Below are 11,582 nucleotides of genomic sequence, written 5' to 3' on the forward strand. Positions count from 1 at the left end.
GCGAAATTTTACGCTTTCGTAAAATTAAGCGGCTTAACTTTTAACAACGACAAATTTCGAATTAAAGTGTTTCTTTTGTGTTAGCATTATTAAATGAAATATAAATTAATTTAATATGTAACGTGAAGTTTTATTTTTTCTATATATAATAAAGTTTTGTGTCTTCACTTCACTTTTTATGTTCAACCATAAATCAAACAATGTAAAATTTAATCCGCTTGATGGATTTTCCTTACCTGTAATACTGAATATCGTATCTTTCTGTCCAGATTGGGTTGGTTCCTTATGATTAAATTGAATATTGCTACAGTATATCTACAATTCGAAATTTAAATCAATCTCGGACCAATCTATAGATCGATCTTCAAACCGTGTCCCAATAATGAAATTGAATTGACATTCAATTCGTAATATTGGAATAATTTTATTCAAGAGTTCTTAAGATATCATGTGATCCATGTAATAAAAACATTAACTGTTGTTTTCATATAAAACCAAATCAAGTTTACACATCTAATGTACATACATCATCATTATCAGTGAGTGCACCAGCCATGCCAGTAGAATACGGAAGCCTTGATGCAGGCTTCCGTATTCCATCTTCCGCAATTAAACGGTTCTCGACACCTTCTTTATTCTGCACTGCGTGTGCCAATTCCGGTTCTAAGTAACCACTATAACTTCAGTCTGTAAATTTTGAAAGCTGTATTGGTAACTCCGGTTCTTCGACGGATAAACTAAATCGTCGCCGGATAATGTCATTCAGATTTTATTTGAAAAGATATGTATGTGAAACATAGCTCGCCCTATAGCACTCTACTTAGAGTTTGTGGAGTCTCTGTCCGTCTCGCATTTAGTGTCTACGTTTTGCGTCTAAGTTGTGTCTAAGTAGCATATGGCAGATAACATGTAGCTACTGTAATTATCATTTTCAAATATTGCATTAAAAGTTTTATTACATTACTCATAATATTCGTTTGATTGAATAGATGCGACCCTCAGTGTAAAAAAAATACTTTTCACATTGTCAATGTGTAGTGTCTGTACTAATAGTAAAAAAAAGTATATTTGGTATATAAAAAATAGTGGATGGTACCCAGAACAGTCTACACAGTCTCCACCTACAAAATATATAAAGAAATACTTTAGTTCTTTCAAAATGATGTAAAGAATGTATTCAATTAAGACCGTAACTACACCTTTTGTCACTTGAATAGTCAATTCAAAATTATAAGTAAGTGGGCGAATAATTGAATTGATCTAAACTAGAATTATCTCTCGTGATCGTTTTGAAAAACAATATTGACAAAGGTACACAGGAAGGGATTCTATACAAACAGCCAGTCTACTGTAATCGACCTGCCAAGCTAGTCGATTGTGAGCTAGAAAATCGATTTATTAACTTGTTAGCTTCACGCCACTTTTGAATAAATTTAGTGGCGGAACTCGATTTTCTGCAACAATTCGATTAATTAAAACCGAACGTTGATCGTCGGTATTGGGTGCGATATTCTCCAATGCTACCAATTTCACTCGTATTGAATGAGGGCACTTTAATTTCGTCGTTATTGTCTGTTTATATACTATTTTAGTGTTAACTGTTGTAATAAATATATATTTAAAATCAAACATGTTAAACAAATAAGACCATTATTTCTGGTCTAAATTAAGGCTTCATGAAACTATTATTTTTTCAAATTATTAATTTTTAAGACGTTTTTATTATTATCTTCGTCTATTTTTCAATGATATATTCTGGAAATTAGGAATTAATCGACTAACTCATTCCTTTGACTACCTTAAATGAACTGTCCTATTTTCGTTAAATTAACTTTAATTTTATTCGAATTTGTTATTTCGAAACCTGATTTTTTTTTAATGTTACTACGTCAAAGTCGATTATAATTGTTTGCAAATATACTAAGTATAAAGCATTTAACAATATCATGCTCTAATAAAAAAAATAAGTAGATTTTTTATTTTTTTTTATGTTAGAGTTGGCAAACGAGCAGGAGGCTCACCTGATGGAAAGTGACTATCACCGCCCATGGACATCTGCAACACCGGGGGGCTTGCAGGTGCGTTGCCGGCCTTTCAGTAAGGAGTACGCTCTTTTCTTGAAGGTTCCCAAGTCGAGTTATAATCCAAAAAAATGAGAAGATACAAGAGAAATGATTTTATTTTGGTTCATACTTTGCAAACTGAAGTAATATTCATACTTACTCATCGTAAATATATCATATAATTATATAAGCAAGTATTATAACAGTTCAAATTATTATAAAATCATAATATTACGTTTAAAAACATTAACAAAGACCAGATAGAGGAAAAGGATTCCTAGTGGCCCCTTGTAGCACACCCTCCCCTCCTCCGGCCCCGCTCCAAATAATCCCGTCTCGTAGCAAAGTTTCATTTACTTACACATTCAATGTTAAGCCTCTTGATCCGGGGAGCTTATGTTGCGTCACTTGATGTTTATTTAATACATTTTCATTTAGAAATGAGCAATAACTTAAAGTTATAAGTTAAAGATATTTTTATTACAAAATCATTTGATTTAGTTAATTTATAAACATTTTCAAACTGAATATATGTTAAGTGTAACATGATTATTTGGAGCGTCTTTGCTTTATTAATTCCAAACCTGGCTGACTTCAGTCGAACAAACAAATTTGTTTTTTTTTTAAATAGAGAAAAACAACAATAGTACGATCAGTATCGAGTCAAGCGGACATGACATACGGATAGATACACGTCTGTGCCTTGCGATTAAATCTTACTTCAAATGTTTATTTATGCAGCATCTTTAAATAAAATATCCGTGTTTGTGTCAATTTGGTATTGCTAGCTACGATTTAAGTTTCCAGTCTAGCTCAAGAAAAAGTAAGTTTTAGTGCGATTGCAAAATTTGCACAGGACAACGCAAAAAATTAAATTGTAAAAAACAGGTTAATAAATTTATAAAATATTAAATTCTACATAGTTATGTACAAAGACTTTTTTATTGTTATGATATAAATTTTGTCTTAAAATTTTGTATTTAAATGAAAATTGGGCGACTGCATAAACCTTGGCGATATAAATGTATGTTATTAATTTTCTGATTTTATAATCTATTACAATAATATAAGTAAGGCAAACGTTTATATAGGTACATAATAATATTTTTAATAAGTCTATAAAGTATGGTCATAAAAGTTCTGAAATCTAAGAAGCTACAGGTTGGTCTGTGAACGCCACAGGTTGCCTCTGTAAGTTATTAACGATTCCAGTATAACTCTTGCAAACAAGGGCTTCGGCTCTGGTCCGACGTTTCCTTGCCGCTATTGTTTCTAAAAGTTCTTCCACTTACTTTATTATTAATAACAGTACAGTACCAAATCTGTACATTTCTTAAATGACAACGTGATAATAACAAAAAATACTCTTTGTTAAAACAATCGAAATATGTCCCAAGTTTTTCTCAATATATTTATACATTAAAATTACTTGTAAATGGCTGTTAAAATATTATTAGAAGTTTTAAAGAATGTATGTATTATCGTGTAATTTATATATTTTTTAATACTTTTATATCATATGTATAATTTAAGTGTTCTCTTTAAGAATATTAGTAAAGTTTGAATTTTATAAACCAGTCGAAAACTTCAGCATATTTCGATTCAAATATTTATATTTTTTGGAGTAATGAACTATTTTTTTCTTATACACAGGCTACACCGAGGAGCAGCCTTCCACGCAATTCACCGCACAACTGCCGAACGAGGTGAGCCCGGCTCCATCCGGCCCCTCTCAGCCGGCGCCTCAGCCTCTGTCCTACGCACTTCTGCACCTCTCCGCCTCCGACTCGACAGAACAGCCTTTTCTCCAAGTACAGCTCCAATCTTCGCCTGTCTCCCCTCCTCCGCCACCGGCGAGCGGCAAATCTAACTCCATGTGCTACTCCAGCTCGGGCACCCTTCTGTCTCTACCGCCCAAGAAGAAAGACATCTATCGCCCCTACTGTCTCGGCGACCGCGCGTACCTCCATCGGGCCGAAGAGGATCTCAATGCGGCTCACGCAATTCTCGACTTAAGCCAACATGCAGTTTTCCTGACTACACCGCCACGCACCGACCCTGCACCCCCGGAACCACCACCACCTCCACCCGAACCTCCCCAGGAGCAGACAACAGAGCGTCCAAGAGAAACAGTCGCTTACACATATGACGCCTTTTTTGTTAGCGATGGTCGTTCGAAGCGCAAAAGTTATGCAAACGCCCCCGTTGAGAGCGCCCAACAGCCTGAACCAAAATCGAAGTATACGTGTAGTGAGTGCGGTAAACGATATGCAACCTCTTCAAACCTTTCACGGCACAAACAAACTCATCGTAGCCTCGATTCCGTCGCCGCAAAGCGTTGTGGAGAATGCGGTAAGGCTTACGTATCGATGCCAGCGCTTGCCATGCACGTGCTCACGCACCAGCTCTCACACGTGTGTGGCGTTTGCGGTAAGTTGTTCTCTCGGCCTTGGTTGCTACAAGGTCACCTCCGCTCTCACACTGGCGAAAAACCATATGGATGCGCACACTGTGGAAAAGCATTCGCTGATCGGTCTAACTTGCGCGCGCACATGCAGACGCACTCCGCTGATAAAAACTTCGAATGCCTACGTTGTCATAAGACTTTCGCCCTGAAGAGCTACCTCAATAAACACCAAGAATCGGCGTGTGTGCGCGACGACGATTCACCACCATCACCAGAAACCCCTGCCTCCGCATCCGGTTAAACGCGCAACAGAACCGAAAGCAACCAGGGACCGTAATCACTGTTGTAAGATTTACATATAAACGTAAAGTATTATTATGAATTTAGTTTACTAGCATAATTAATATAAATATACAAATTCTAAAATAGGTAGACGCGCACGACTTGTAGCGGAGAAAAATATCTGCTGATCATGTCGTGCCGCAATCGAGCAACGTTTCGCAAACAACGAATCACGTACGACCCCGTAGCGCCGCAGACGCGGTAATAGGCCGTAGCGATAAACGTCCTAATAACGTTAAACATTGAATTATGTATATACATGTCGATAAAATATACCCTTATATACATAGAAGTAATGAAATACGAATGAAACTAATATCTTTTGTAGGTGATTTTTACAAACCGCGAAGTAGGTTAGAGTATTAGGGTGTAAGTTAAAATGGAGTCGCGAGAGCCAAGCGCCGAGTTCGTCAGTGGACGAAGGCGGAGCGCCCGTGCGCGCCGCGTCGTCCGTCTCGGTGAGGAACTTGCCAAAACTTTCCGTCCGAAGCTCCGCACAATCCGTCGCGCAGCCAGGGCCGCCCGCCGCCGCCCGCGACAGTGCCTTAGCGGCGACCACGCGCCCGACGCGCCGCACCGTCCCACACCCGCGCCCACTTTACCCCCTTATCCTTTAGCACGCAATCCCCCTCACGTGCGATATATATTACTTTAAATAGCCTTACTTTATCGTATTTATTTTTCATACGCTTATGTTAAAAAATATATAATAATTACGGACAAATTCACAAAACCATTCATTTGTTTTAATAATGCAATATATTGCTATGATAGATACATTACAAATATGTATAATTAAAGTGATTGAAGTAAACGGTTATGGACGGGCGGCGGCGAGCCACGCGACGGCTATATGGGACGGGCTTCGCCGCGTCACTCAGCGAGCATGCCTTTAGATTGAGTGTGTTATTAGTGTCAAGTCGAACGTAACTGGCAATAAACTAGTTTAGAATAAGGTAGCATTAACACTAGGTTACTGAGGTGAGCACGAGGTGCTCGGATGAAATGGGTATTCGAAAAGCAATAATAATGTAGGTATTATCAAGTCGCGCACCGCTGTCAATGGACGCAGCAGACTTTATCCTATCCCCGTAGCGTTTCGTAGCTCTCGTAGAAGACTGTTACGTCTACTACGCCGTGGGTTTAAGAAATCGTATGATTCTCCTCTAACGACGTGTATGTATCTACGATTATTCGTGTAGTATTTATGCTCACGTGTATAAGTATAGATGACATACATCTTTAAAGGATCCACCCTCTGCGTCGTCGACGTCACCCTAGCGTATTAGTTGAAGCCTCGCGAGTCAATTCTTTGTCAGTGAATTTCAGTTAACCCTGTCAATTATAAAATCCTCTATTAAAAGTTCCTGTACGGTTAAATAATTCACCAATTAGATGTAGATTTAAGAATTTCTTTTTAAAATTATTAACAATAGACTGACACCGGTGACGTATTGTTTAAATCGAAATCCCTTTTTTATACATTCGCACTTTGTTTAAAATTAGTTCATGTTAGATATATTTTTCCTTCTTATATACAGTGCCACACTTGCGTTTTCAGTGTTTTATCTTATTTACTTTAAAGATATACCATTTCGTTAATACAAATAAGCTTTACCAGGCAATGGTTGCGCGTAAAAAGCAATATAATGTAAATCTATAAGCAATATTACGGTAGAATTTACGTAGTTTATATTCATCGTTTATTGATATTTGGTAGATATTTTTGGTGCTTCGAAGTACTTAATAAATTGATAAATTAATGAAACGAAATTAACATCGAATATTGTGTAATTTATTATTATAATGTGATATTGTTTTTCAAAATTAAATTGAATTATTATACGTTATAGTGACTTCATTAGCTATACTTTCAATCACTTACCCTCCACTTTTTCTAATTCCTCCTCTTATCTATTGAAAATCTAAGCCAATCATGTAGAATTTAGCGTTTGTACTCCTAAACATAATCCTTCAATTAACCCTAGTAATATTATCTATCTAGCCCCTTTTTGTCTTCGTAGATGCTTAAGTATTGGCTTTTAAAAAAACTTAATCGAGATATTTTATTCAAATATTTATACTAACGTTATTGTAGTATTAGAGGTTATACGTTAAGCTAGTGATAGTAAGCAATAATGATAACGATGAAACCAATTTATATACAAAAATATATAACGATATTTTAATGTAAATATTTAATTGTGTACCAAATTTTCTTCTTTACAATTATAGATGTAGTCTTATAATCGCTATAATTACTTATTTATAGCTAATAACGTTAAACAGACCAAAGAGTCTGCAAAAGAAAAAAAACGAAATTTTAAAAAACGTAAATACTACGGAATTTAAAAAGAAAAAAAAGTGATGTGTCTTTAAATAATTCTACATTTTATATCGTCAGTACATTTTACAAAATTAATCAAACTCTAATATGAACTACACCACATTAAAAACGGTATTAATCATTAATAAATATAATTGATACTAAACGTCATTTTTTTTTTTTTTTTATATATTGGAGCTAAAAACATAATTTTTTATATATGCTAAGACAAATTATTTTAAAAACAAAACATGCGTTGTGAAACTGCAAGTTAGCTTTATTATATCCAAGAAATAATTATAAAATATATGTATACAATGAAGGGAGATTTATAAAAAAGTAATATTGATAATGACGAAATATTAAAATATAGTCTGTATCAAAATGAGATCACCTTACAGCTGTAACTAATTTTGAAAAATTTTATTTATAAGCTAAATAGCATGTGATTGCGATAAACAAATCAATCATTACCATTGTTTACCATTTTGAAATAAATTTATACATGTTTTGTTTTTAAAAAAGTTAAAATATATCTTGAATCGATATTAAATTCCACACTCTTATTATTTAAGATTTAATTTTTAGAAAACAAAACTATTACAATTTGCATGCAATTATGCATTAATATATATATATATAATTTCGTAGAAGCTAAAAACCTAATTATTCATTAGTTTCCAACACACACGCGTAATGAGGCTCCATCGCGATAATTCTTAGGTTCCTTTTGCCGTTTGTATATAAATGATACGAAATAGAAGAATTTTTTAAAAGTTTATAGATAAAATATAAAACACAATTACAGTGATATAATACAAGTAAGATTGTCCAAATTAGCAATATCTAAGCAATAATACATTATAGCAATAATTTAGATCTAGTCATAGTCTAATTAATTGACATCATAAAAGCAATATTATTTACTTTAATATTCATTAAGACTTAGTTTAGTCTAAGTGGCGTTGAATTAATCGTAAAGGTTTGCAATATGCGAGTAGAATGCTATCAATTAAAATTTTAGTGAAACAACGTTCGGGCGTGATTTTCTTACGGATATATTTCATGTCATTGTACAAATTATCCCAAACTAGCGAATATATTGATCTAGTCACATGATATATAATCAGAAACCACTGAATATTACAATGCAATAAGTTATAATGTTGAATATATTTTTTTTTACTTTAATATATAAATGTTTTAATAAACCAGCAATGCCTTTATTTTTTTAGATATTTGTGCTATTATTATATTGTTACGGCGATGTAAATTACTTTAAAAATAAAGTTTAATTTTTATTGGTTATAAAAATAATAAGTTGATTTTTTTATATTGCGTTCCAACTACCGAGTAACTGTTATTTGAGGCGGTAGTTGATTATGTTTCAAATTGTTGTCAGCTGTGACTCTATTAAGTTTTTTTTATAACATTTATTAATTGAAGCTTAATCGATTCCAATTACCAACAAGGTATTATATGTGTTCAACATAAAAAAGTAATTATTTATTCGCTCATTTCAATATATTATAAAAGAGTTGTTTTATTAAAAAATTGTTGTCAAAATGCTTTTAGAGTCACAGTATAGATTTTTTTAAGGTAAAAGTTTGTATCAATGCACCAGAATTTCTATTGATTAAAAATGTATTAAATTATATATTTAATATTTTTATATAACTTAACTTTTGTAGGTGTATCGGTGATGTAGTGATTGCGTATAGATTTATAAGATGTTTTGCTTAAGATAGAAGTATGTCACACAAGTTAGTAAAAATGGTAGTGTTTTAAAAGTTATATTTATAAAAATCGAATAAAAGCAATATAACAACGATAGCAATAATATCGAAGTTGACAACGAATTTTTTTTCTTGTGGTTTTTATTGTTTAAGTATAGCTATTAAGCGGGTATGTTACGTTTTGGCAAATTGAAGACGTTTAACATTAGATAAATAAAAGTAGATATTATTAGATAACCATATACACAACGTTATGAAATATCCAGTTGTCTTTTTACTCTTAATCTCTAAAATTTAAATAAGTACTCCAACTTCTAGACCGATTCCAAATACTTTTAACACCAGCAAGCTTTGTATATAATATAGTTTACAAACTCTATAGAAAATACTGGAACATTATTTATTTATTATTTTGCCAGAAAATTAATTAAGTTTTTTTTAAATATTTCTATCGATATAGACGCGGACGAACAAGTCAATTAGCGCACAGATTAAAAAAATATATTTTCAAAATTAAAACTTGAATGTATAATGCTGTTTAAAACGAACGAACAAACTTCTAGCCAATAACCTACATCAAAACTCTATAAGTAATAATGTAGAGTAGTCTACGTATATTATACAAACTTAGAGTTGCCTCACATTAGAGGTAGAAAGAGATGATTAAAAGGTGAAGTAATTCGTAGTATGTCATCGTGATTAGAAAATATACTAGAGGACATAGTTTAAGGAAAACGTAAATTTAATATGAATTTGCATTAATTTTTATGAAGCAATGGAAACAGAATTAATAGCTTTTCAAATAAATTTAAATTGAATAGTTACTACAACCATATTATTGACTCAACTCGCTACTTATTTTATTAGAAGTTAATTGGATATATGGATCGCGCATAACATCTCATTTTGCCTGCCTTTAAGATGTCGTCCTAGCAATTTCCTTCTTTTATCTATAAATAGTCAGTTTAAGAAAAACATAATTATATTAAAAAGTACCTTTAATTTTTAACGTCGAAATTAAATTAATAAAATATCTTATATTAGCCTGCACTTTAACTAAAAGTATAATGTTTTGTTAATTTATAAATAAGTAGCTGCGTAGAAAATTATTTTGACTTATTTAAAGTAGCTCACAGTCTTAAAGGTTAAGAATCGTTATCGAAAAGTAACAAAACATAGCAAACCTTAACAATTCCGTAAGGTTAATAGTATAAGAACACTTGGAATATCTAAGGGATGTTAATAAAATTGTCTTCTGCCGTATAATATATAAATTAATTACGACTAGTCATGAAAACGAGAACTAATTCATATAAACGGCCTATATGTTGCCTAAAAGTGTTTGTGTGTGAAAATTACATTGCAACACGGTATTTAAAAAATTAAATGATCATATACTGAATAAAAAAGAATAGTTATGCATTTAAGTGTACTAGTTCCCGTTTCCATAACAAAATAAACCAATACCTATCGATCAAATATTAAGTTTGACTGAAGACATATTGTTCTCTATGATAACTCCAATAGATTTATTGAATTTATATGAAATTAGAAAATAATTATTCCACTTTTCCAATTAATTAATCAACCGTATCTTCCTACATTAGTGTAAAATATTATTTTGTCTTTACCCTCCAAGTTTCAACATGTCTCCCGGTTTTGTGATAAAACTAAATAAATTGTTGCTAGACTAATTAATATTAATAGACAATTTTTTGATCAGTCATTCCTAACCTAAACCACTAGTAGGTGTAATTTAACTTTCGCAAATCTATTATATAAAATTCAAGAAATGTATCTTATAGTTCGATCATAGAAAATATTGTGTCACAAAACCTATATACATATGTATATGTGTAAGCTGACAAATGAAACATTAATAATATAATGATAATTAAATTATAGTTTTCAAAAATACTGCTTGGTAGTAACAACTCCCTACATTATACTATGTTACACAGATAATTTGTACTTCAAAACAACATAAAAAAAACAAAGATAATTTGTCAATAATCTTGTATTTAACTTACATACAAAATAAATTGTATGCAAAAATAAAATAAATTTAAAAACAAATAAAGTTTTCTCAGCAGTCTGAAAACGATTTATAATTAATACAATTTTTGTAACCTATACTAAGTACCTAGGGTCCACTGCGTTGTAGCTGTTGCCTAGATAACGTAGGGAAGCATTACACTATTGAAAAAAAATCATTGATCTAGTGCTTGGCTGACCATCGCCCTTCTTAATAAAAAAAGTAGAAGTATTTTCTCTGTAGATGCGAGATGCTTTATAATCTCGATCATATCTGAAGAATAAAAGGGCAATTTAATTATTGACTCATTATAAGCACAAATAATTTTATAATACTTAGCTCGCATCCAAGCATTTTACTAATATTAATGTTTTGTTTATAGAAATACGATCTATTGATATATAAAATATTCTTTTAATTACATTTACTCACTTTTAAGTGGACCCCGAAAACCTGTAAAAATAAGATTCCACATTATTTTTATAAATAAAAGCTCGTAATTAAAAACAAAAATTGTATTGTAACTAATAAAGAAATACTTTATGAACAATGGAATGTAACAGAATTTCTAGTTTATTACTTGTTTTGTAATTATTAACAGTGAAGTGTTTGAGATGGAGCTAGTGTAAGGAATAAGTTGTTTAATTTATAAATTATCTAAAATTTATTTATG

At 32.0% G+C, this 11,582-nt stretch overlaps 1 protein-coding gene across 1 annotated transcript in view; it reads left to right on the forward strand.

Moving 5' to 3' along the window:
- Window positions 1–5,453, forward strand: part of LOC113395989 (transcriptional repressor scratch 2-like) — a 33,631-nt gene extending 28,178 nt beyond the window's left edge. The window contains exon 2 of the mRNA XM_026633753.2: window positions 3,717–5,453. Within this exon, the coding sequence (XP_026489538.1) occupies window positions 3,717–4,771 (1,055 nt within the window). The 3' untranslated portion in view covers window positions 4,772–5,453. The remainder of the gene's footprint in view (window positions 1–3,716) is intronic.
- Window positions 5,454–11,582: the final 6,129 nt, after the last annotated feature.

The sequence above is a fragment of the Vanessa tameamea genome, chromosome Z (assembly GCF_037043105.1).
Source record: "Vanessa tameamea isolate UH-Manoa-2023 chromosome Z, ilVanTame1 primary haplotype, whole genome shotgun sequence".
In the NCBI taxonomy this organism is placed as follows: domain Eukaryota; kingdom Metazoa; phylum Arthropoda; class Insecta; order Lepidoptera; family Nymphalidae; genus Vanessa; species Vanessa tameamea.